Here is a 27795-nt window from a genome sequence, read left to right as displayed (position 1 = left end):
CTGTTAAAAGAAGAGAGCAATTAAGACTGTAATTAATTGAGTGTAATATTCTGTGTTCTGGATGGTTTTTTTATTTTCCTGCAGTCTTGGCGGAAAACTCCCTGTTGAGGCTAGAAGCAATGTACTTTTGGTGTAGGGAAGATATTAAGCTCTTTAAGAAAAAATAAATCCTGGAGCGTCTCTGGCTTCTTTTCAGGTGGTTTTGGAAAATCATTTGATACCCTGGTGCTCTCCTAGTTCAGGGCTGTTGGAGTTAGAACGTGGAAATGTTTCAAGGGCAAGTACTTCTTGCCTGCTCAATGATTCAGTTTCTCCAAGAATATCTTTATAGTTAGGGTCTGGTTTCTAATCCAATACCCTCTTTGGATGTGTCAATCTTTTTATTGCTAGAAATGTTTATGACCTTTGGCCTCATCAAATCGGGTGGCTTTCCAGCTAAACCAGCCATTACTGGGGGTACTTTCCCTTCGTACGTGCTGTTTTAAATTATTTTTTATTCTTTTTTTAGGTCCTCTACTTGCCTACACTAATGATGCTTTATCACCATCTTTTATATTGAATGGCCCTCAATAATTAACATTCCTTAAAAAAAAAGAAACAAAACTTAGTTTTAGAGAAAAAACAACAATTTTTAAAAACTGTAGGCAAACCTGTAGGTACCCTTAGTAGTTACCTGAGATAACATAATCACAGATCCACATCAAGGCACCAAATTCTACTGGCTCGTGTGTTTTTATTTTTTAATTAAATGCTTTAAATTTAACGTACTTCATATTAGATGAAACAAATCAGTAGATGGAATTTGTACTGAGGCAAATGCAAATGAAGGCAGTTCTGTTTTATACCTTAATTCATTCATTTCTCTTTTGATACTAGTTCGGGACCATCCCGGATTGTAAATTAACGATGAACATGGCTTGGTTGGATTGTAGGTTTGCAGATTAGCTGCTACATGTGACTGAATTGACTGAAGAAATTTTGTCAGTCTGGTGACAGTGCTACCAGCTGGTGCTGTACAAGGGGTTGTAACCATTCAATATCTATTCTTACATTCTGTTGCTTTTCACTTAAAAGGTCTGAGGTTTCTCATATGAGGCATGTTCCACACTTACCTCTATGGTCATGGCCTTTCACAACAGTTTTAGCAATCTAAGACTTCCTTGCTCATCATTTCATTATTTTGGGATCTTAGAATCACAGAATCATCTAGGTTGGAAGAGACCTCCAAGATTAGCTAGTCCAGCCTCTGACCTAACACTAACAAGTCCTCCACTAAACCATATCACTCAGCTCTCCATCTAAACGTCTTTTATGGACCTCCAGGGATGGTGACTCCACCACTTTCCTGGGCAGCCCATTCCAGTGCCTAAAACTATCTATCTGCTAACACTTGTCCTTTCTTTCTTGGTTGGGTCTTCAACGGTGGGGATGTGATTAGAGGCAAACACCTCCCCCCAGGTTGGACTTGAGACCAATGTTGTGTATCAGCAGCCCTCATTCAAGTGGTTCATGGGAGCAGCTTGGAGTTGCATCAAAATCATCTAACCTGAGTTTTGGCCTCAGCATGGCAAAAGCTCTGAAGTACATAATGCCATTCTTATTGTATTTGTGACTGGCATTTTGACAGTAATGGAACAGGCTAGTGTTAGCCTGTGAGATTTTGATTTCTTTTCGGATGTTTTCATGTCTTACTGGCAGCACTCGGTCATTGTGAATTAATGCTGCCTCAACTGTCTTCTTGAAGGTTGTATGGTGAGGGTGAATTTTTTAGAGTTGTTCATCTACTTCAATGTAACCATTATCTCAGAAGTTTTATGTAAGGTGGAAAACAACCATGAAACTGAATTGTGATAAGAGATTTTTTCTATCCCCAAACTGTCTTTAATTCCCTGGGGTAAAAATTAAAAAACAATAATGATTATAAAAAAAGGTAAAATATAAATGCAACAGTTATGGCATACAATGGGAAATGTTGGTCTTAACCATAGTTTTATTTATTTATTTTTAAGAAAACTGCAAAATGACTAGAAAACAGAGATGTTGTGGCATCGCATATTACAGTTGCACTTTGGGACTGTGAAGGACAGTGGTGTTGGAAGAAAAAACTTTCCATTAACAAAAAGACAGTTCAGTGAGTCTTTGGCCTTTAAGCTATTTCAGAGTCTCAGTGTATCATCCTTCTGGTTTTCCATTCAGGACATTCTAATCCTTTATACGTAAAATCATGCAAACAGTATAAAACAGAAGGCTGTCTACTGAATGATACATCAATTATCTCACAGTACTAACAAGCTTAGGAAAAAAAATTGTTTATCTTGACAAACAGAAATGTGAGCTTCCTCCTTTTAACCTAAACACTTTCAAACTGAAAAATAACACACTGGGCTTATTCCCAACAAAGGATATCCTCCATTTCCCATGCGCTGGCTAAGAGAAACGACTGCTTTTTGCACATAGGCAGAAGAAAAACACCAACGTGTGATAATTGGAAAACAATTTCTGATCTTCCTGTAGCATTTGCCAGAGATGTTTTTGGTGCTGCTGGTATAGTAGTTCAACAACATGAATAGATTATGAAGGAGTATGGGCACTGCTTACTGCTCTTTTGGGTGATAATATGATAGACAGCACTTGTCCAGTTTTCTTTAATGGACAGCACCATATCACAAATAATGTTAAAAATATATAAAAATTTCCGAGAAGGAAGTTTTATACTATACTATGGTCTGCCAGCGTGTCATAAGAATTAGTGGGGTTTTAATGTGTTTTCTTTAATCTTTTTTAAAAGATTAAAAAAATAAGTTGAGAAAAGACAAAATATGAGAATTTTCTCTGAGATAATTTCAACTAAATATTATATTTTTTGAAAGTAGCGTATTGTGGTTTATTTTTGTCATACTCTGGATGCACTTATTAGTGAATCAAAGTGTGTGTTAAAACTTTTTTTATACAAAAATAGTTTAAAAGCTGTGAGGATTTGTGATTTCTATCACACAAAGCTGATAGATAAATAAAGCCAATCAAATGTATGAAAGCTAGCATTTTGAAATAATTTCCTTTGAGTAGGACATATCTATCAAAGCATTTCTGAAGTTAAATAAAACTTTGTGCTGAAATAGAACTCTGGAAAGAGTGGACTGGTTTGTGCTGAAGGTATCTTCGTTTTCTGTCTGGAGGAGCTGCACGTTCCCAGCAGGTAGCTGCCGTCCCGTTCCTGAGTAAACACCCAGAGCAGCCTTGCTCCCAGCTCCGCAAAGAGCAGCTGAACTGCCACGAGAGGCAATTTCCTCATGTACTCCTGGATTCCCAGTAGCTTGTCTGTTACATAAGGTAGAAGTACAGCTGGACTCACCATTGCTTTTTTTTCCTGTAGCACCCCTCAAATTTCCTTACCACGTCATTTTCTTAACCCCAGTACAGTCAGTTTTGTTTTCATGCATTTAAAGATATTTATGCTATAAAAATACTTGTTATGTGGCTTGTATTACAAGAGCCCAGCTGTTTGTAGTGACGTAAAAGGGAGGCAAGTGACCACGCAGGGTAACAACTGGGAAGTTTCCTGTGCCGTCAGAAAGGTGGACAAGATGGGTTGCCAGGATTCTGCATTTCTAGCTTATTCTTAATTCTTCTAACTTGTTAATTTAGATTGCAATCCGTGGCTATTACATGCTAAAATCAACGTATGTGTCCCTCATCCTTGTTTTGGGAGTGCTGTCCATTGCATGCCGGTGTCCTTAGTGTTGCAAGAGATGCTGTTGTATTTTGGGATGCAGGTTTCTAACCTTGTTGGAACAGGCAGGACCTTCTTGGAAGCTCCTTCTTGTTGTAATATAATAATAAATAATAATAATAAAGAATTTCAGGGCAGCTGTGAAGTCTCCCACCTGCCCTGTCTCTCCCCATCACAGCTTTAAATTGAGGGGGAGGGCTCTGTGATGTTTGTATTATTTGAAGAATATTGTGCTAGGTTTTTTATTGTTGTTAGACTTCATATAAAATGTGGAGGGCACTCCTATTTGTCATTCTTCTGTGAATTTGGAAGTAATACTAATTACTGCAGTCCTTAAGTATTTTGGTTAGTGAAGCTTCAACATTTCACAGACTGTGGAACATTTCTCAAAATCCTGGAATCCAGGAGGAATTCTTGTGGGAGAAGAGGGTAAAAATGGGTTTTAAAAAGGGATGATTGTAACATGCTGTCAGATTTTAAGCTTTAGGAATATTTAAGCTCACTTTCTCTCCACTGTTAAGAAAACTCAGCGGTGCTGTGCCAGCGAGGTGTCGGGGATTCAGTCTGCCAGGAGCGCTCGGCTGGTGGTCGGAGGCTTCCTTCTGCTCAGGGTGGTGGCTCGGTTCTTGCTGGTGGTCGTGGAGTTTGTTCAAGCTTTGCTTGCTGATCCAGCTCTCTGACCAGGCAGGGTTCAGGGGTGGTGGTGTGTCTGGGGAATTTGGGGAAACTTCTGATGCGTTTCCAGATGATATTTATGGAATAGTTTGAAGCAGATCATGCTTTGTAACACATGCTTTGAGAAGCCACTCATAGCTTCATTAGATTAGGTGACTTAAAATGAAAGTAGTGGGTTCTTGCACTTCGAGTTTTATTTATTATTCTTCTGACACCAAACTTTCTTATCTCTAATTGTCTCGAGAGCTTAAAAAAAGCACACCGAGTTTGAGAAATAGAGAGATCCATAGCAAGAGTGACTAGTGTTTATCTTTTATGTGTGGCAGCATGTCAGAACATGACACGGATATTGATGAAAGCATTAGGCTGCTTAACTCTTAATGCCACTGCTGGTAACTGACTTGAGAAGCATCCCTTTTTCTTCCTGTCTAGTGAGAAAGAGAAATATTATTGATTTCATTTACAGTTTTAAGGAGCACTTGTCCGTCTTTGCTGAAAATTTATTTGCTATTCGTATCCTGGAGGGTGCTTTTGTCCCTCAGCATTACAAGCAACAGGATTATTGCCTTCTTCACAAGGTGTGGTGGCTTCACTGGGAAGACAGTGGTAGTGAGAACAGGCCTGTGGCTGGTTAAGTGACTACTATCTGTCAGATCAGACAACATGAGATTAAACAAGAACACCAAAAACACCTATAAAGTTAGACTGTTTAGGATTAGAAAATGAAATACTTACATGTACTATCTGATAACTACCAGAAAGATTTAGTATCTCATTCCTAGAAGATGTGTGCAAGTTCCTGCAGCAGTTTTTGTTTAACACTGGAAAGATCTTAAAAGCAACACTTCCTTTAACATGCTCTCTAAGGAGTAAAACCTCCAAGTGGTTGATTTGGCAGCTGCCATAGCACGGTGAAAGGTAGGAAAACCAACCTCTCAGATTAGTGAATCTGCCAAAAATGTCTGGATGTGCTGGAGTTGGGATGAGGGAAGGAGCCAATTCGTTGTATAGTTCAGTGAAATTTATGAGTGCGTGGGCTTAAAACCAAATGCAACGCTGTTGTTAGTAACAAACTGGAAAGGAAAAAAGTGCTATTCTGTCTCTCGGTCATAGCTGTACTCCAGTGAGAAGTTCAGTTACTGTAAAAGCATCAAATCCACAGGGTGAATGAAAGCATGAAATTAAGAAAAATGAAAGTATATGGGAGATTTGTTTGGAGTATATTCCCCAAACCCATTTAATTTAGAAAATGAAAGAATTTTACTTTCTAAATTAAATGGGATTACTCATGAGATGAACAGGGCACAATTGGAGTTGATTGTAGAGTGTTCATAGGGGAAAGAGAATAGAAAGGAATGTCAGAAGAATATTGAAAATCACAAATTGTTCGGAGCACACTGGTTGCCAATGGAAATGTACTGTATGTGGAAACGTAGTAGACAGGAACATAACAAGGTAACGGCATCCCAAGGCTCTTTTCTAGCACAAGCTAATCTCATGGCTTTCCTGAAGTTGTTGGCCTGGATGTACCTGAAGCCCATAAAGCCCAGAAACAAGAATGGAGATGCAGTTCTTCATATTTGCAAGCTGGAAATGATACATCGGGGTTTTGAGAGCTATGGGTTGCCGTTGATGTAACCTTGACTTGTACGAAGGTGTAAGGAGATATTCTTTCTCCTCTTCCCTTTTCAATGCATGTGATGGAAACTTTTCAAAATTTTTACATATTGAGATCTGTCTAATTCTTAAAATTAGAGAACAAAACATTAAAAACAGTACTCTTAAAATGAATAGTAATTAATTACTCATGTAATTGCATTAATTAAACCTGGCTGTGCAATTAGGGAGCTAATTATGTTGAAAACACAATTGCACATTTCAATCACTGCCCACACCCTGGGGATCACCCAGTTTCTTCTCCTCCCTCATTAGACCTTCTGTAATCTCCCTCTTACATGGCATAATTGAAGCTGAGAATATGTACACACAGATGGGCATTTGCTTTCTCCAGCAAATGTCTGGCTAAAAATGTAAAACGATTGTGTGTGATTTTATTTTAAATATTTTCCTTTTGTCTCTCTCTTACAGGTAGATGTATATGTGAGAGCACTGAGTCATATGTATAAAATACATACCATATCTATAAATTATAATCTAGAAAAGATTTTTTCTTTGTTAAACTGATTTAAGGCTTTTTTTTAATGGTAACAGAGGAATGGAGGAGCTTTGTTGGTCATGGAGTCCCAGCCTATCACATCACAGGCAATCAGATTGCATAATCTTTTCCATGAATATGTCAGATTTCATCTTAAAATCAGTCATTTGTTTTTTACTCAATATTTCATTAACAGACTGTTTGACATTCACATCCATCTGATGTTCAGCTAACCCTGCAGTGTAACTGTTTTAATTTTGCAAGTACATAACCTTGTGTGAGCGTTATTGCTTTGCATATCATCCCAGTAGCTTTTCAGTGTGCTTATTAAACTTGGCATTCATGGATCCTGAACATGATTGCCTGGAGTTCTACAAGATACTGCCCCTGACTGATTATCAAGTATCCTATACTATTACAGTGGCTTTAAAACAATTTTATTGTCTTGTGATCAGACAGCATCACTTTTTTTCTTTTTTTGTTGTCTACACCAGGTAGTAATTGGCTATAAACTTCATCTGATTTGCAGCTTTTGTAGTTTTCAAGGTAGCTTTTTTTTTTTTTTCCACTTAAGAGATTTTGACCCTTCTTTTCTGCCAGTTTGTACATTTCACAGGCATCTTCCCACTATCTGTGGCAGTTGTTAGTGAAAATGTTTAATAGGATAGTCCTTGAACTTCACTTATAACCTCCTTTCTATGCAGTAATTCCCTTTTCAGCATAAACTATTTCTCATTAGGTAGTTCCTATCATACCATATGGTTATTAAAATTATCATCTGACTAGTAATTTTACACAATACACTGTGACCAGAACTCTGTCGAGGACCTTAAATACATGCCATTTTTGTTGTAATATACATTATTCAGAAAGAATGGCAGTGAATGATTTAACTGTAGTAGTCCCTTTTTGCTACCTGGTAGAGATCTTACAGCCTAACTTAAAATCCATAGAAGATACCACAGTGAACACTTGCAAGATTTTTCAAAGAAGGCTTTGAAGTTTTATTATGAAGGAGCAGTGATACAACATATTCTCATATTTATTTGCTGGTAACTGTATTCCTGTAGGTATGGAGTGATACAGCTTTACACTGCTAATTTCTGTGAAACTGCATGTTGCTGTCTTACAGAGCTAAGGAAACCAGTGTTTCTGCTTTACAAAACCTCTCTGGAAGCTCTAAGCGTTCTCCTGAATGATGTCCACATACATGAAGTTAGTCTTCCAGAGGGAATTTAGGCAATCTAAACTTGACAAATTTAATTGAGTTATTTCAAATCTGATTTGGGCAGCATATATAGCATTTTTGCATGTTTTTAATTGCTAGAGTACATCAATAAAAGTTGGGAGGAGTTTCTGCTGTTTGACTCTTAAAACATTTTTGACATTTTTATTTGCAACTTAGGAGCTAATCACTGCCTTGGATGAAGTCTTCCAGGGGCTTAGTCATTAATGTCTTGGAAAACTTGGATTTTGGACCCTGTTCTGACTCTCAGAGAAGACCAACTGTTTGGTTCACTTCTGTCAAATTTGTCCTTTAAGAGATGCTTAACAATACTCATTTGTGTGTGAATTCAGAATTGTTTCATTTAAATCTCGTGGTATCTGGCTGTAGAAGCTGCTAAGCATCCTGGGCTGCTTTTAAGTTGAGTGGGTTGCATGCTTAATGGTAGTCAGGATTAGACCCAGTCTTTTGGTGGCTCTGCAGAGCTGGCTGACAAATTGTTGAGTGGCAAGTTAAAAGTGGACAAGTGCTGTCTGGTCTTCCAGATTGAAGATAAGGAACGTCTGTTGTGGGTTGGTTATAACACCCAGTTAGTCCTAGCATTCATTAATTTCAGGGGAAATACAGAATGATGACAGAAGGTTTTCTACAGAAGTGCTCAGGAATTAGGCACAATCGATGTTTCACAGAGCAAGATATGTGGTGCTGTAAGACTTTTAAAGTAAAAGTCTTGTAAAACAGAACACAATGGTGTTCTTTGAACTTATTTTGCAGTTTTCAAAATATTTGTCAGCTTTTTCTTCCTCCTTTTCCTGAACAGTTTGGCCATATTAGCAGCTTGTAAACTCAGCTGAGTCACATGCTCAGTTACTCATCGTACATCTTCTGCATCTATGGTAAATAAATAAAGACATTCTAATACTGTGCTAACAAAAGTTTGGCAGTTGATGTCGTGATACTGATAACATTAATTAAGAAATCTGCATCTGTTCTTCCTGTGGTCTGGTGTAACATGTGAAAGGCAAGGGCAAGGTATTTGCATCACCTGTGCTGAGGAGGGGCTGCAGCAGGCCGGCTGTCGCGCTCCATGTCTCGTGCTTGGGCCTGTCCCACCACCCTTGCCTCCCGACATGGTGCCAGGATACGTGGCCCTGTGGTGGAGGATCCTTGCCCCTTGGTCCTGGCACAGCTGATAGCTCCAGACAGCTCCAGACCCTTCAGGAGGAAGACAGAGGAGAAGGGAGAGCAGGAACGATCCCACCCGGCCTGCTGCCAGCTGGCTCCAGCTGCCAGGCCAGGCCCTTCTGGTGATAGACAAAAATATTTTTGAAGACGGTCGTCTTGCCATTCACTGGAAATTGTCGGAGATTGTTTCAAGAAGTGGTAATTCGGCTGAAAATGGAATCATAAGGAAAATAGTGAAAATATTGTTTTGATCACTGTTGATGATGATGTCCGGCTTCTCAGCCGAATAAATATTTGAGTGCGAGCCAAGTTTAGATGTGCACTCATTTAGTAATGTTTTCCCACTAGCTATACGTAACTTCTCTAAAACTTGCAGAGAAACCTATATGTTATGTTATAAATACTGTAAATGCCAGTTGAGTTGCATGCGATTGCCTACATTTAATCATAGAATCATCAAGGTTGGAAGAGACCTCCAAGATCACCTGGTCCAACCATTCCCCTACCACCAATCTCACCCACTAAACCATGTCCCTAAGCCACATGTCCAACTTATCCTTGAACACCCCCAGGGACCATGACACCACCACTTCCCTGGGTAATTTGTCCCAGTGCCTGACTGCTCTTTCTGAGAAGAAATGTCTCCTCATTTCCAACCTGAACCCCCCCGGCACAACTTGAGGCCATTCCCTAAAACTTGTACCCCTACAAAATGCTATGCTGCATGCTGTGACCATACCAGCGTCAGCTGGCAGTGTTCCCAGTGCCTGCTGCATACCTGATGGCATGGTACAGACAAATCCCTGGAGCTGTGGAGCTTGTACCTGGGTGCAGAGACAGCAGAGCCTCGCGTTTCATGAGGGCGGGGTATGCTGGTAGTGGATCACTCTGCAATTGAAATGCAGTGGCATTTTAAGCCCGTGAAGAATTTACAGTTACATTGGAAAGAAATTTCTTGTTGATATTTTTGGCACTGTGTCTGGTATCGCTTGCCTTTTTTATTTTTAATTTTTGTCCTAAGCTTTAAAAGATGTTCCCTTTTAACATACCAAGCAAAATCCTAGAGGTTTCCTAGAGGTGTCCTGGAATAGGTAGGCAAGAAGTTTTAGTAGGGTGAGAGAGAGGGAAACGAGGCAATAAAACTTACAGAAACATCTCTGTAGGGTTTTCATTTTTGTCAGTTTACATGCAAAATTTGAAAAATGGCAGAACTCTACATTTTTTCCTGGTATTCTGCCACTGCTTTTTTTCCATTAATTATCTCACTTTCCCCCCTTGTTTTCTATGATGTGGTCCTGCAACTTGCTTCATACATCGTAGAGAAAATTAAGGTCATGTAGCTTTTAGGTGTTTCATCACTGACTGACATTTTGCCATAGAAGTTTTAATCTTAGTATCAGGTTTTGAGTACAGGTATGCATGAACAGTGAGTGGGGTTACAGCTGAAAGGTGGAGAAACATTTTTTCCTTATTTCTGAGACTTCTGCTTTAAGTTTTTTTTTTGTTGTTTGTTTGTTTTTTTGTTTTTTTTTTAAAGATTTACACCAGTCAAGATCACATCTGGGGATTACCCTAATTGGTTACAGTTGTTTGAATTCTAATGAGTAATGTGCACTGTGCAAGGCTTGAACAGATAGTGCCACAGAAATGGAAGTGATGAAAAAAGTTTATTGAAGTGATAGAGATCTTTACATAATGCGTCAGCAAGATGGAATGAAGGGGAACTTTTTATTTAATTGGAATGGAAGTGAGTCAAGGATTCTCTAATCTCATTTCTAATAATCTTCAGCAGACATTTATACTTACATTCGATTACAGGAAAAGTTTTGATAGTTAATAAGCGACTTGTTTTGTTTTGCTTTTTACAAGGGCAAACTGTCATCCAAAACACAAAAATGGGTAAACTTTAAAGATGATTCCCTTAATACATTCATGTTTTGGTGATCTGGTAATGAAGCACCAATTGCTAGTTTCTTCAATGGCATGAAAAACAATAGCACATTTAATATTTCTAGACTGCTTTGTTATTAATATGAAAGTGTGGCGCTTAGATTTGAGTTGCAACCATTGCTGTTTGTATTGTTGTTTTGTGATTTGAGTTTTTCACATGAGTTTTTAGCGAACAAAATGGAAGCCTCAATAGAAGTCCCACTCCAGGAGTTAACTGGCCACTTTGCATTCTAAAACTTAGCTGATTTGCTCTGGAGAGAAAAATGTAATGTTGGATTTTTCCGTTCAGCTAGTTCACCTACTAAAATAATAATACTGGAACAGTTGAGTATGTCAGTGCGCATCAGGACAGGGAGGAATTTCAATCAGAACAGCAGGAGGGAAAAGTTAAGGGAGGTAATTATTGACTTGGGAAGTTGGAGGAAGCATATGTGGAAAAGAAAGTTGATAGTGCAATGTAATATTGTTCAAATAAATCCTTTGCCTCATGGTGGAAATATGCGATCTTTTTTTAATATTTCCCATTAATTGTCCATACAGTCTGGATTTTTTCCTTGAACAAAAGTACATGAAATATACCTGTAATGTTCTGTATAAAATCCTATTCTGCCCTACTTATTTTAATTAATGTGATCATGTAGTAAACTAATGAGATCATGGTCCAGCTGTGCTGTACAGATTAGTTGATATCTAGTGCCATTAGTTACGTTGTTAATTATATCTATAATGTTTAGCTCTGAGCTTTTAATAAATTAATTGGTCCGACTAGGATCACTTGAAACTGTTGAATATAAACCTCTAAATTGTTGGTCTCAAATAAATTACCTACGTTAAAAGAACACTTAAATAATCGATAGTACTTCTTATTGGTAATGTAAGCAGTAGATTTAATTGTGTTCTCTAACTGCTGTTGTTCTTAAGGTGTATTTGATTTCAGGGAGATTTATTTATTCTTCCAGCACAGCAGCTGAGAGCCTAACATTAGGTGTTGTTTTTTTTTTTGTGTATCTATATACAATTTTGTACCTTTCTGTAATATCCCCAGGTTTTAGGACCTGCCCCCAGATGGTGTTCCTTCTTGGACAACTTGACTGAAGAACTGGAAGAGAATCCAGAGAGCACAGTTTACGATGACTACAAATTTGTGACCAGAAAAGACCTTGAAAATTTAGGTAAAATTTCTTTAGCTGACTTGGTTATTCTGTTTGTTTTTTTATCACACATCTAAGTTTATTAGTTCAGATGTGACTTATCAGTAAGAAATGCAGAGAACTGATTGAAATTCATTGGCAGTAGTTTCTTCCAGTCGTCTTGGTTATTAGTATACCAGATTGATGACTTTCTGTTCCTTGGTTCCCAACCAGTGCAACACTAGATGTTTGTGTTGAAAAATGATTCACCTGCCAAAGGATACCCTAATTGAGGGTAGTATTTTCCAGAAAATAAAACTCCATTCTAGGGTTAATGGAAAAATGGTTTCGTGGAACTAGAATACTGAAAATGACATAGCAGAGAGGGTAAGCATGTGTGACTCAAGGCAGTTGATTCTTTTTCGTTCCACTATGTATTTTGATTGTAGTGTTTTACTCCAGTTTAATTCATTTATCTCTGAATATGGCAGGACAAGGAGGAGGTCTTCCAGAACACCTGCCTGATCTTCTGAAGGAGGTGGTCTGAATGTAGCCCATAGATCCCTATTCAAAACTTAAGGGAATTAGGCAGTGTAGCATTATCAACACAGAGACTTGACTGGAAATAGTTCTTCTGCTTTAAATTCACAATTTTCACAATAAATATTCACAATTTCACAGTAAATATTCACAATTACGTAGTAAAATTCACTTCCCGCCTGAGTGCAAGCTTTCAAATGAAGAACCATCTTGGGATATATTTTGCATTTCATACATCAGTGTTCTTTGTATAGCACCCGTTATCTGAAGTACTCTTATTTTGGAGTATGCAGGAGGGTTGTTTCCTGGAAACAGTTTAAAATAAATAAGAACTTTGCTTTCTGAGATACACAGAACTTTATCTCTCTCTCTCTTCTTTTTTTTTTCCCTTTAGTTCTAGAATAGGTTTAATTCTTAGTTTCTAAAGATTTGGGGATCTGTAGAGGATATTTTGCTATAAAAGGATTCCCTTTTTCTCAGTTTTGGAATTTTGTGAAGATACAAGGAAGGACAATTTGACAACTGTTCAGTATTTTCATTCTTACTGTCGGTTAGGGCATAGGGTGACAGTTTTATAACCTGATGTGGTACTGTATTTCTTTCAGCACATTGATTCTTCAAAGATAGGGACCCAAGACGAAATTCTTTCATTCATAACTTTGGCATACCACACAATAAAAGTGCTTGTCAAACATGTACAGACTTTCCAAAAAGAAAAACCAAAACTTTTTCTTTGTAGACTTCCTATGGTGCACAGAACATGTAGACATCTATAAAAAGTGCACAGTAACATGTATTATGACAACAAAAATGGATTTTGTTGCTCCAAAGTAGCTAGGATTTCTTGCTGGCCTAACTTGATTTTTTGCAGTTTTACTTAGTCTTGATATGCTGGATGTGACTATCAAAGAGATTAATGTGTTGCATTGGCAGTGCTTGTTTGTCTTGAACTGAGTAAGTGAAGTGGCTAGCTTGGAATAGGAGTGAAATTTATCTTTATCTGTGAAAGCTCTTTGAAATCCTCTGTAATTTTTTTTTTTCCCAGGCCTTGCGCATCTCATTGGATCGACGCTGCTCAGAGCATATATGCATGGCTTTTTCATGGATATAAGACTTTATCATAAGGTAAAAAATGATGCTTGTAAACTGCTGCTCTTAATAAAATGTGTTGTGCTTTTTTTTTTCCCACATAGAGGACAGTATCATGTATTAATGATATATATTTTTTCCTTCTGCTTGTTCAAAGGCAAAAATGATGGCTAACCCCTTTGCCTATGAAGAATACAGAAGAGAGAAAATAAGACAGAAGATAGAAGAAACACGTGCACAGAGAGTACAGCTGAAGGTAAATCCTGGGAACAATGAATATGCTCTGGAAGAACTGTTCATAAAAAACATAAAAAATAGCATATTCTTAAGTGTATCTCAGAAAGGTAATTGCTTAGGATTTGATTCTGTTTATCGTTAGAGACAAACAGTAAAGTTGGCATTAATTTATAGAACTTTATGAATGGAAACATAATATTCTCATGCATATGAATCCCACAGATGAGAAAGTCTGATATCAAACTGTAAAAGAGCAGCTCTCATCACATTTGCTGCTTGAGCAGATAACCCAGAGGTAAAACTTCCAGTCTCTGCTTGCCATTAAACTAAACGACTCAGGCCATTGAAATGCAATACTCTGGAAAGAAATACATAAAAATAACATTGTGTTTATACACGTATTCTCTTTATATCTATATTCTTTAGAAACTTCCAAAAGTCAATAAAGAGCTTGCACTCAAACTGATTGAAGAAGAAGGAGAAGAACAACAGCTTACCAGAAAAAGGAAGCAAAAGGTAAGTTTTTGTTTTAAAGTCTTCTCTAACTAGGAACACAGAAATAATAATGCTTATAGTTACCAATTTATTGTTACCTGGCCAAACGGATTCAGAACTCTGTTTCTTGTCTCATAAATATTTACTAGGTGACTGTAAAGTGGACTTGTGTAGCTGGAGTACCAAAAAGGCCATGTAATAACCTTGTCATCTGTATTAAAAGTTTTAAATGCTGAAATATGCCCTGTTGAAGATGATGGTGGGCCTTGTAGGAGTCCAGAAGCTAATTAAGTGCAGAATTGATATCAAAGCTGTTCAGAGAAAAAAAAACTTTTTTCATTTGTTAGCATTTTAGTGCAAGGTGCTGCACCTGGGTCGGGGCAATCCCAGACAGGAGTACAGACTGGGAGAAGTACTCATTGAGAGCAGCCCTGCACAGAAGGACTTGGGGGTTCTGGTGGACAAAAGGCTCGATGTGAGTGAGCCATGAGTGTGCACTTGCAGCCTAGAAGGCCAGCTGCATCCTGGGTTTCATCCACAGAGGAGTGGCCAGCAGGTGGAGGGAGATGATTGTCCCCCTCTGCTCTGCCCTTGTGAGGCCCTGCCTGGAGTACTGCATCAACATCTGGGGCCCCCAGCACAAGAAAGATGTGGGGCTGTTAGTGTGGGTCCAGAGGGGGGCCACAAAGATGATCAGAGGGCTGGAGCATCTCTCCTGTGATGGAAGGCTGAGAGAGCTGGGGGCTGTTCACCCTGGAGAAGAGAAGTCTCTGGGGAGACTTTATTTGTGGTCTTTCAGTACGTAAAGAGTGCTTCTATGGAGAGCAACTTTTTACATGGGCAGATAGTGATAGGATAAGAGGTTTAAAACTCAAAATTGGAGTTTTAGATTAGATGTTAGTAGGAAATTATTCACTCAGAGGGTGGTGAGGCACTGGAACAGGTTGCCCAGAGAAGCTGTGGAAGCCCCATCCCTGGAGGTGTTCAGGACCAGGTTGGATGGAGCTTTGGGCAACCTGGTTTGGTGGGAGGTGTCCCTGCCCATGGCAGGAGGGTTGGAACTGGTCTTTAAGGTTCTTTCCAACCCAAACCATTCTATAAGTCATGAAAGGCAGCTATTAGCTTCATGTGGCATCCAATGAAAGGTTGAGATGGTTAGGAACCATGAACTACTAAAAAAGAAGGTGGTGGTAAAACCTTAAATGCAGGATTTCTAAGCCAGTGTTGGAGTGGAAATGAGTTCAATAAATGGAGGGTGATTTTTGTAGGAATACAGATAGATGGCATCTCAAAGTACATTAAAAAGAGTACATTAAAATGTGTGGTCTGATTATTTTCCTGAAATGGCTCTAGGAGTCTTGTGAAGAGCCCTTTATTTTTGGCTTTGAGATTGAGCTTCTAGCTTCCAAATGAGATTGCAAGTCGCACATTTGCAACAGCTTCTGCACTTGAAATTTAAACTTGTTTCCTCTATCTTTTTTCCTACTTTGTAGGTAACAATGAACATATCATGCTGGGGTGTGTTCAATGTGCTAGTAGAAGTTTGGAAATGTTAAATTATAAGATCAGCTTTTACTGCAAAAAGCTATGTATTCAACTGTCTGAAACGACAAGTATTCATGTGAACATTAGTTGTAGTTTGAACTGTTCTTAACTCAACAATAGCATAATTTACATTGGGTTCTTTTAATTTCCAGCATGAATGAAACTGCCTTTTCCATTCTGTATGTGAGGGCAGTGAAGAAATTGTAATAAGATGTACAGAAATACTTACGTATTTACAGTAAAACAATAGTAGTATTTTATGAAGACATGTTTACTCTGATAATTTGTTTTACGTGCTGTAGAGTCATCCTCATCAGGCAGGGTATTTGCCTCAGAGGTACTGCTGGTTAGTCAATGGATATCAACATGTCTCCAGACTAGCTGGCTGTGAATGTATGAGATATATTAACTCAGAAATAGTAGTAATTGTGTATTTATGGTGTCTGTACTGTGCTTGTCTTGCTTACAGGTTGCTTAGAATGATATTTATTTGATCTTTGTGAAAGTAATAAAGTATAATAACCATAAATCTTGATTTATGTGACCTGGAAGGATAAAGCAACTGATACTTTGCATTCAGTTTTTGAGTTTTGTTTAATTAAAGTGGTGTTAGGTATTTTTTACCAATGTCTGTTTTGATATTTTTTTTATAACTAACTCATGCTTCGATTCTTTTCCAGAATATGCCTAGCCTTCTCAAAGATGATCGCTTTAAAGTCATGTTTGAGAATCCAGATTTCCAGGTAGATGAGCAGAGTGAAGAATTCAGGCTACTTAATCCACTTGTTTCTAAAACAAGTGAGAAAAGAAAGAAGAAACTAAAGCTGTTACTGGAACAGGAGGCAAAAGAACAGGTAAAATATTTTCCTTTTGGTGTATGAAAAAGACATATTTTTACCTTTATGTCATTCGTTTAGCTTTTTTTTACCCTAGAAAGAAGGAAAGAAGAAGGCAATGCACGAATGTCTTACCAGCTAAATTAGTTGGATAATATTATAAATTATATCTAAGTTTTCAGGTGTATGTCTTCATGAATATAGGTTTGAAAAACATATAATATGTAGGTGGAGGTAATTTTTATAATATTTCTGCTTCATTTGCTGTTAGTGCTTTTGTTCAGTTTTTCGATCTCTTCAAGTGCATCTAAGTAAAAGCTGACGTACTCTCACTGCAGAAATGGTTTGAAAAGAAAATTAGTTGATGATTTCTCATTTTAATCTATTTTTGTCTGCAGGAAGAGGAGGAAGAACCAGAAGGAAAACCAAGTGATGCAGAAAGTTCTGAGAGTTCAGATGATGAAAAAGGTTGGGTTGAAGAGGTCAGGAAACAGCGCAAGCTTCTACGCCAAGAGGAAAAAGTAAAGCGGCAGGAAAGGTTCAAGGAGGATCAGCAAACATTACTAAAACCTCAGTTTTTCGAGATTAAAGAAGGAGAGGAATTCAGAAGCTTCAAAGACTCTGCCAAAAAACAAAAATTAATGAAGTAAGACTAAAATTCCTATTTTAACATCTGGGGGTGGAAGATTCTCAAGTATTTCTCTAGAGTGCAGGCCAGCGGCATTTTGGTTAGTTAGCATGATAGTCTTGGAAGCACTTACTAATAAAGCCACATCTGGTGATTCAGGGATATGACTTAGAGGGACATAATTGTTGAAAGGTTTTAGTTATTGCCAAACAAATATAACATTTTAAGTATGCCAGAGACACAATGCAAATGAGATGAGTAAGAGATTCGTATTCTGAGCCTGATCTGGGCATCCGTGTTTTTTTTGTTTTGTTTTGTTTGTTTGTTTTTGTTTTTGTTTTTTTTTTTTCAGGATCAGTGCTGCTTACACAAATAACAGCACTGATGTCTCTGAGACTGGTTATATTTCTCCACCAATGTCAATATGAGGTTGACATTCTGGATGTTTTTGAGCTGACCCTCTACAAGGCTGTCTAGTACTGCATGATCAGCCACTGTTTGGAGGCAGGTTCCGGGTAGTAAAAGAAAAAATCATTTGGTCTGTGTATTTTTATGGCATCCAGAAATTTTCGTAAAATATGCTGTCCTTTTGTTGTCAGGTCTAACTGTTCTTATTTTTGCAATGCAAAAGGAAAAAAAATGGACTCAGTTTTCTTATTTGGATTTCTTTAAATTGTTGATCAACTGAAATAATTGGGTACTGCATAAAGGGCACGCTTAACCTTTAGGCTTGCAAACTAAAGGACTTGGCTTTGAGGTGCTTAATGCCTGTAAATCTCATTGACATTTTTTTTTCCAGAGGTGAGTTTAGGCCTTCAGAAGATGAGATTTAATAGCTTTTATTATTTGGAGAGTAGGCACTAACATTGAACCTATTGTCCCTCAAGGTTTTAAAGTTCTTGCAGCACATTGGAGGCAGAGCAGAATTTTGGCTAATATTGGAAACAACTTGCTGTGTTAGATGGATCCCATAATAGCCTTTTATTTTTTTACTTAGAATAAAATGGTACATTCAAGGTGAATAACATATATAATGGGGCTGCTTTTTATGTGAGTAGGAACTGATAATGTAGCCTAGATGTTTCATGATGGACTTTTCCTAGAGATAGGTAGAGAAACACATGATAAAATTCAGCCTTTCTCTTAAATGTACAAGCTTTTAACTAGAGTTACCATATTATATGGTCTCTGAGCATTACTGGTACATTGTTCCTACAGTAGTCTGATTTCTATGTTGTACCAGTAAAATCCCTTTAAATACAAATAGGATAGTTCTAGTTTTCTAGTAGTTCTGCAAGTGATATTTATGTTAACTGTTATCAGCAAATGTTTACACACACAGGGTTTTCTGATGTTCCCTAGAGTAAATATACCCATTCATCCTGGACTCTAGCTTACTGAGATTTCTCTAGCGTTCTTCTGATTATTTTTCTGTCTATGTTATAGACGATGATGTGGCTTTTTCCTTTTGTCAGTCCTTCTGCTTTGTCAGAAGGAAAATAGCCAGTGTGGATGCTGTCCTAGGAAATGTCCTAGGATAAAGATATTTCTCACATTAAATTCATAGTCATGTTATAAAGTGACTTGAAAGGAGCATGAAAGAGTGGTGAAATGGCAGCGTTCTCATTGACATTGAAATACTTCCCTTTAAAGCAGTATGGCTGCAGCCTGTTTCCTCTCTTCTTTCATCAAATTGAGCTACTGACCTCTGAACAAAATTCTCAAGGACTCTTCGTTTGAAATATTAAGATTTCATTTTGTTAGAAACATGTGCAAGGATACTGTAAGTCAGATATATAAGCCAACACAGCTATAAAGAAGAGAAGCATTTAGAAAAAAAATGATAATGACACAGAATGAAGTTAAATCTTTCATCTGGTGTTCAGTGGGAGAAAGATCATTGCTTCAGCTAGGAAAAAATGAAATCAAATACCACAGTCTTGTCCAGTGGATGGAAGAATATCAGTGATGACATAAACCGTGGAAAGATCTTTTAAAAGATTCCTTTTAGGGAAGAGAGCATCTGTCTTAAGATTCATGGTTCTGTGCAGAATATTTTGCAAGATGTGATGTGTAATTAGGGCTGCCTAGGTCATGTATCCTCAGTGCAGTAGTAGCACAGGTGGGATGTAATGTAAAATGTTTAAAAATTGGGGGGGGAAGGGGGGATTTAAGATAGAACAGCATGACAAAAATGTGACTCCCACCTTTGTTTTTCTTTGAGTTGCTGTCACTGAATTGTCTTTCCCCCTTCTTTTCTTTTGCTCTGGCAGTAATTTCTGTACTCACTGATGCCGTTCGGGCTTGTCCAAGCATTGTTCTGACTACGTATGCTCCTCAGATTCTGGGAGCAAACTCAGAATTAACAGCAGGTGTCCATTTGTCGTACCGCACAGCTGATACGATTACAGAATCATGACTTAGTCTCTGTTGAGAACTAACCTGCTCTGTTAAGCACTTTTACACAGTAGAATTTTTTGATAAAAAAAAAAAAATAAATAATGTTTTCTGCCGGCCTTATTCAGTGATAAATAGTCAGCATAAAAAATAATTAATTCACCTAATGTACGGAAAATTGGGAAGACTGTAGTGGCATGTACAATCCGGTGAAGCTGGCATGTTTGTCTTTGATTTGATTTATTCAAGCAATGGAATGATGGTCTGTGACCAATGTAATTAAGTACCTTAATACCTTCACTATGCACTTAATGGCTAGATGTTCTTTTTTTCTCTAATCGTATAATGTTCTACCTGAGGAAACAGTTTATGACTTACATAAAACTGGGTGTTGCTTTTGACATGTTCCTGACTCAGCACGGCTCCAAGCCCAACTTCTAAAGCAGGGGTGCATACTATAAATTTCTTAGCAGACCAGCAGTCTACACGTTTCTTTGCGCAGGAAAGCTGCAAAACTTAAGGCGTTTGTTGTGTTTTAGTTTGTCTCAAAGCTGTCTGCCTTTCTCTTCCCCCTTTTATGTTCTTATGCTTACACGTGAAAACCTGCTGAACGTACCAGTAAAGATGCAAGACTTTTATTTGTTTACTTTCTGTATAATTTCCTTGCTTAACAGCTTAAAAGGAATACATAAAAGGTGAGGGCTTTTATCAGTGTGCTAAGAGCTCTTTAGATTTTCTTGATTTCCCTTTAAAATGTTTGTAAGTGAAGTTAAAGCATTTCAAAACTAAAAACTGTAGCAACCGTACTTTGTAAAGTATAAATCAGTGCTTACATCTTCTGAGATGGGCAATAAAGTCAAGAAAAGACAACAAAAACATAGCAATATCTAGGAAAGTCAGCTAAAGCATCATGGCAGGAAAGGAAAAGTCCTGGAAAACTCTTCTCTTTTGCTTTATAAGGAGGAAAAAATAAGTGCCCGATTTTTTTTTTTTAAGTTTTTGGTTTTGTACTGAAGGGTGGGAGAAGTTGATTTGAGTAACACTCTTAAGGAATCCATTGGATCAATTTGTTGAGGATGATGTAGGAAAAAAAGACCCTAGCTATTGTAAGTTTGAGTGCAATTCACTGTGATTTGGGTCTGCACATCTTCAGATAAGCACAGCAATAGCTGCTTTTATTCTGTAAAATTGCAAACCAAAAGCATTTTCTTGATATCTTCTCGTTTTAGTTTTTCTCCTGACTGAAGCAGTATCTAGGCAGTCATGCTCAATAATTGCTGAGTAGCAGCCATATTTCTCCGATGCACTTTCAAAGGGGAGAAAAAATGGAACTCCACTTGCTTGTAGAAATCCCACCACAATGTCGGCGACTGATCTTCTGCCATAGTTAGCTCTAAGGCTTAGCTTGTCTTCCCGATTCACACAGATGGAACAAGTTTTTACATGTACTGAATGAAAAATATACTACAGAAAAAATACAATCAAAGTACCTAGTCATGAGAAATAAAGTAATTCTTGACAGTAATTTTTCATTGTTAATCTGAAGAGTCTTTGTTACATAAATGGCTCATTAACCAAAATTCTGCAGGCTTCAGAGGCTTCATACATGGGGCACGATCTGTGAGCCTTTCATCATTAGAAACTCCATTGACTTTGGGTGGCTGCTAATCATGTGTATTTTTATGATTATTTATTTTCCACCATTCCCTTAAAGTAAAAAGTTGCAGAATTGTATATGCTGGCATTCTGCTAACACATGCACTTCAAAACTTGTCCAAAAAAAGTGTTTCTTACCCCTCTTCAGGAAGATCTAACTAATAGCAGTATCTCAATTTTCAATATCTAAATTCATTTACAGTTAGGTGAATGCTTTCTGAGTGTGTCACAGAGTAAGTTTGGTCCTCCCAGCAATGTTGTGTTCTCACATAGCCTTGCCTGCTTGTAGGCACCAAATTACAAAGGATTTGCTACAGTAGGAACCACAAATAGCATTTAGCAAGACTGGATCAACCATGTCTGCCTCACCCCTGCGCTGGAGGTCCTTCAGGTCCTTTGAGGTCTTCAGTCCTCGGCTGCTCCAATTTGCAACCCCCTTACTGAAGTCACATTTGGTGCCTGAGACCAAATAACTCAGAGAAACTGAGTTACTGATGAGCACTGTGCCCTGATGAGCACTGTGGGGTCAGGTTCTCTCTTTTTTTTATCAGTCTGGCTTTGTTTGCATTGTTCTTTTATTTAGAAAACTTTGTATCATACAGTTACGGGACGCAGTGTCTGAATAATCATTTTTAATTGGGCTATGTAGTTTCTGTCGGTGAAGTGATGATTCATTCTGTGATGAATTAATTTTAATGTATAGCCAAGATTAGCTCCTTCCCTCAAATGTGTTTCTCAAATCAGAAATTATAAGTTATTAAGCAAACTGGATAGATCATGCTTTAAAGTTTTTTTTGTTTATATCTGTTAGTGCAGCAGAATACCTGACTTTTTCTAAAATGTCATAGAAAACTATAGCAATAGTAGGATGTGGTTTCTTTTTCAGCTAGAGGCCTGATGCTTTTTTAGAAGACAATGAACTTTTCAGTAGAAACATTTTTTAAATTTATATAAACAGTATCTGGAGGGAATGATTTGAGCTTGTGTTTCTTCTCTGTTTACTGAGCGCTTATTTTTTCGACATATGGCATTTCAGGGTTTCAGAGAAACTGAGATTAGTTTTGACTGCATTATCAGCATTTATTGTAGCAAAGAGATGGCAAGAACAGGGACTAATGTTAATTATTCTCCGCAGGAAAACTCTTGGAGATCGTTTAAAGCTTGAAGAAAAACTTGGCACGTTAAATGTCTCTGATACCACAGTAGGCAGCAAGCAGGCAACATTCAGATTAAAGAAGGTGAGCTATATATATATATATATATAACTTTTTATTATTTTATTATTTTTCTTTTAAGATAATACACGAGTAACTTTAGTTTTTGCATGAAGGAACAGGAACTTTAAAACCGTCAAACAAATGTCCCTCTTCGTTTCTTTATATGCTGCCAACTCTGCTGCTTCTTGCCAAGAGAATGAAAGCCTCCGGTAGCACTCGGTGTGCTTATACCCTTATAACTCAGGCAGCACTCATAAAATCTTATGTTCCGGTGGAAAATACTGGCTTCCATCTTTTAATAGTTCATTCGCAGACATATCATCAGAAGCTTGTGACCTTACCTGACATCAGTGCCAGGACTGATCAGATCTTGGTTTGCAGGTCCAAACACAATCGGGATGCTGTAGGTGACAGTCTTTCTCTTGGCTGATGGGGCTGTTTTGTCTCAGCATGATGAAGACAGAGCTCCTAACCGCTTTTGTCACTGAACTTTGTAACACATCACAAGAATGAGCTCTGGTCCTGTTGTACTTGCCAAATTCCACTGGAAATGTGTAGTTGACTGCTGCCTGTCTACCCTTTCCAAAGGGTTTTTATTTCCTGTCCTAAGGTATTTTGTAGATCATTGACAGCTGATCACCCTGTGGTGCAGGAATGGTGAATTCCATGTGTGCATCTGCTACTGTTGTAGAACACTTCGGGAATTTTTGCTTAAAAAAAAAAAAAGTTATAGAATTGAACCAAGGACACGTTATAGAAGCTGAAGGTCCCTATTAATTGATACTTCAGTTGACAAAATGTACTTGTTTTTCTTCGAGTAAGCTTTTTTTTGCACTGTAATACATTTCTCCTTACCAGTGGTCAAATTTTCTTCTCATCTGTAAAACTGATAATACAAGAAAATAGTTAAGTGATCACTTTAGGTATACCTGAATAAAATGTTTAAATATCCACATCTATTGGAATAGTTCTACAACACTTGCTTGACTTGATTATTGACTGTTTCCGGGCTTGATTCCTGTATTTCTGGAATTTAAAGTGTGCTGACTGTTAAATGAGTTATAGGTTCCTCTGCAGTGCTCTGGAGGATAACCGTTCTGGGGATTTTACCAACTGCTGAAACTGATATGTTAGTGTCTTGCAGCTAAGTAAATAGGCTTTTGGGGACTTTTAAAGCAGTCTCTCTCATAGCAGCTTTAAATGGGGAAGTGCTGAGCCACAAGATTTCTTGCAGTCAGTGGTGAACAATGAACTATCATCTTTCGCTAACAGTTTTGTGAAGATTTGGGTGGGAGTAAGGAGGAAGAGAGTGGATATAGCAGTTGTTCAGAATGCCAATTTTACATGACTCCATCAGATATGCTACAGCTTTGAGTATTTTAATTCATTGCTGATAATGTATATGGACAGATCTTGCAATGAATTTTTGTCATTGATATTTTGCGGTTTAGTTTTCAGAGGATTTTAAATATATATTAAAAAAAAAAAAAAAAAAAAAGTTTTATAGACTGCCCAAGTAGTTACAGTACAGAGGAACAATGCTTTATGTGCAAATGGAGATCATTGAATTTCAGCATACTAGCTGGATCAGGAAACATTAACTAAGATTTGTCATGACTGTTTCAGATGACACCTAGGGACAGAGAGAAAACACTTACATTTTCACATAGTGGATTTCTTTATCCCTACTTGCAGGGGAAACAGGAGTCAATAAAAGTTTGCAGACCACTAGCTTTTATTGCCATAATATGGGCATGGGTTTATTGCTACCTACAGTGGAAATCACTCTAATTGATGGAGTATTTTATAGCGTGGACACTTGTCTGAGAGTGGATAGTTCAGGTCTACTAGTTCCAGTTTATGCTTAGTTTGAAAACAAGCCTTAGTCTTCCCAAGAAAAGAGACGTTTATGGCTGTAGGAGCCTTTTTATCTGCATAGTATGTAAATTAAACCCTTTCAGTGCATATTTGAAGAGAAAAAACATTAGCAGAGCATGTACCACTGGAGCAGAGATTTTCAATTATTTTCCTATGAAAAGTGTTTCTAGAATTGTATACAGTATATCAAATACTTCCAAGAAATGCTAAGAACACAGGGAACCTGTATGCTTCAGCAAAAATAACTAATTGTCCTGTCTGTCACTTTAAAATACTCCTGTGCAAATATTAAAGGTGGTGATACCAGTTAACCAGAGTAGGGACTAAATAGCCTGAAATTCTGGTCTACCTTCTTAAGGGCATTAAAACCTAAATTCTGGATTGTTATTTTAGTCTATTGTTAGACATTGGTTTTCATCTGAAATATGTGATTTTATTCAGTGCTTTTCAGTATCTTTGTCTTAGACGTTTACTCTGACTTACTTTGAATGATAATGTCAGGGGATAGCCAGACCAGTAGGTACAGTATAAGACAAGGTAACATGGGACCGTTTATAGTAACGTTTCCAGATATCCTGCAAGAATGTCTGACTTGATATAAAAGTACTTGATCAATGAGTTGATATGTAAGTTTGCAAGAACCTTAGTCTGTTTTTCTTTCAATATTCCAGTCAGAGCAGCAAAAGAAGCAGCAGGAAGCTGAGAAACAGCATCGTCAAGAGAGGAAAGCTCTTAGGCGTTCTGCTGGTCACCTCAAGAGTATACGTGGAAGAAGACAACGGTTTCATTGATTTATGTTATTTTTTAATGAACATTTTTTTCTTTTCATTTGAAAAAGGGACTTTGCAATAGCAATGTAATTGTATTTTCTTACACTGATGAACGGAAAACAGAACTTGGTAGATGATGTCTTGGTAAATGATTGAGAAGCTTACCAAAGTATAAGCATTGTCCAAGGGACACTATGACTATGGTATATTATAAACTCTGGAGTGAACTGTATTTGTGCAAAAATCAACAGCAACTGGTTATTGTATAACCCTGAATGTTTTTGATATACGAATTTATGTAGACAGTGAAGCTGCCTGTCTTTTAACTTAAGAGATATGGGGTTTTGCTTTCTGAAATCTTTATTTGTAACTTCTTAGATACAAGGTCAAGGGTGAGTTATTTTGTCTTAAAACTTACCTTTACAAGGGCACAACAAATTTTTCTTCTGTGCTTCTTGAAGAATGACATACAACCTTGTTTTTTGAAAAGTGACTTTGTCTTTTGTGTTCTTGGGTTGCCTAGGACATATGTTAAGAAAATAATTGTTTTTATGTTGTCTTCTTGATTACCAACAGAATGCTTGTTGCTAAAAAGAACACTTTTTTAATCTTGCAAACCCTTCATCTACATGAGTTGTTCACTACTTGAGCAAATAAATTAATTTTTACCTTTGACCTTAAAAGAGCTTTGTGTATTGTTTTTTCAAAGGTTTTATAAATTGTCTTTTTGCTAAATCCAAGAAACTGAACTTTGGATCCAGAAAAAATCAATGAATCTACCCATCACAGTAAATTACCTTGAGGCTTGGAGGTTCTTAAATGTTTTGCTTTATAAACCAGAGAGACTATTAATTTTGGTCAGGTCTCTTGGACAGTATTTACCATAGAATGTAGGTAAAAAAGTAACAATTATGTGGTTACAATTGAACCTAACTGGTTAGGGGGAAACCTTGCATTCTTATAGCCTGATGTTTTTTTTTCTGAATCAAGGTTGATTGTCTATTAGACATAGAGTAATTGGTCACAGTTGAATTTATTTCCTTCCCTCTGATTTAATTCTTTCCTTAATTCTTCCTTTAATACTTTCCTTCTGGTTGTAATTGCATTTTTGAATTTTAAAATGTCTTTTGCACATGGTATTTGCTTCTTTAAAATATGCATTGCAGTTGTCACCTCTGTCTTTTCACTCAGCTAAGGGAACAGACTCTCAATACCTAGTTTTTTTCTCCAGATCTCAAATTTCTTCATTGTCTGTATGCTTCTTGTGGTTTCTGTTTTAACACAGATCTATCTATTATTCCAGTGTCTGTCTCAGCTATGCTGTATATCAAGAAATACCCTTATTACTTTTACTTTCATTTAGCCACTGAGAAAATGCAGTGCAGTTGAGGGTATATCCCTCTTCTCAGAATCTTGTCTTTTGGTGACATTCAAACCTTTGAAATCCAAGTGAAGTGACAAAGTTCTTACTAGTGCAACATTTAGTTCCATTTTCCTAAAGGAGTGAGGTTGTCAATCATCCTTCAGTTCCCATAAGAGACGTTTGGGATACACATGAAATGGTGTTTAAGTGTACTAGGTATAACCAGTGAAATGCCAGGAAAGAGATGAGGATAATGTGATTAGAATATTTTAGGAAGCAAATATGGAAGTATGCAAGGCTAACTCGAGATAGAAGTGTGAGGATTGGATACCAGCCATTCCTGGGAGTAATCCTAGAAGACTGGAGATCGCAGATGGTATTTGTGTATGAGAATGTTAGAGTTGGCTCAAGAATTGGAATATTCAGGAATAGCATACGTAAACTCACCACTTGTGATGTACTCTCTTGTACTGGGTTGTAAATTCTTCTGCTTGTCTTCGCCCAGGAGCATCTGCCTTGCGAATGGTTCTTCATGCAACAGTTTCTTCATTAGTGCACTTGATTGCTCAGGGCTTGCATGATATCATGGTGGAATAGTGCAACTGTGTGAGACACAGGAGATGCAACGCTCTTTGCAATCTGTATCTTAGCTCTCACTGAATTCATGCTCTACTAGATGACCAGTGGCTGATGTAGATTTTGGAAGATCAGAGAGGATTAACCAGAAACAGGTTTGTAGTACCGAAGGTCCATAGGTAAAAGGTCTTTGTGCCAAAAGTAGTTTCCTGCTGCAGCTATATTCCTGAAGGAAGGGGACGTTGTTCTGATTGAGGTATATGGATAACCAGCATGTCTCTAAAACAGAAAAAAGAGGAAAAAAAAAAAAAAAAAGAATTGAATGAATGAAAAAAAAAAATTCCCATGAACCAGCAGCTCATTAGTCAGTGATACCCAGAGAAGTGGATTTCCTAGCTTTAATTCATGAAATGTTTGAAAAATGGCAGTGTTCTTTATGCATACTTCAGTCAGAAGTGTTATATGCTTGCATTTTGCTAAGAGTTGGGCATGGTTCTTCAGTGTGTCCAGCACTTGAA

At 37.5% G+C, this 27795-nt stretch overlaps 1 protein-coding gene across 1 annotated transcript in view; it reads left to right on the top strand.

Annotated features, from left to right (window-relative positions):
* The window catches only part of NOL10 (nucleolar protein 10), a 48897-nt gene extending 22884 nt beyond the window's left edge, over positions 1-26013 (top strand). The window contains exons 14-21 of the mRNA XM_032185472.1: positions 11966-12092; positions 13636-13715; positions 13837-13935; positions 14343-14432; positions 16637-16810; positions 17191-17438; positions 22609-22711; positions 25240-26013. Coding sequence (XP_032041363.1) covers positions 11966-12092; positions 13636-13715; positions 13837-13935; positions 14343-14432; positions 16637-16810; positions 17191-17438; positions 22609-22711; positions 25240-25359 — 1041 coding nt within the window. The 3' untranslated portion in view covers positions 25360-26013. The remainder of the gene's footprint in view (positions 1-11965; positions 12093-13635; positions 13716-13836; positions 13936-14342; positions 14433-16636; positions 16811-17190; positions 17439-22608; positions 22712-25239) is intronic.
* Positions 26014-27795: the final 1782 nt, after the last annotated feature.

Source organism: Aythya fuligula, chromosome 3, assembly GCF_009819795.1.
Source record: "Aythya fuligula isolate bAytFul2 chromosome 3, bAytFul2.pri, whole genome shotgun sequence".
NCBI classification, from domain to species: domain Eukaryota; kingdom Metazoa; phylum Chordata; class Aves; order Anseriformes; family Anatidae; genus Aythya; species Aythya fuligula.
This window is presented reverse-complemented; position numbering and strand designations above follow the sequence as displayed.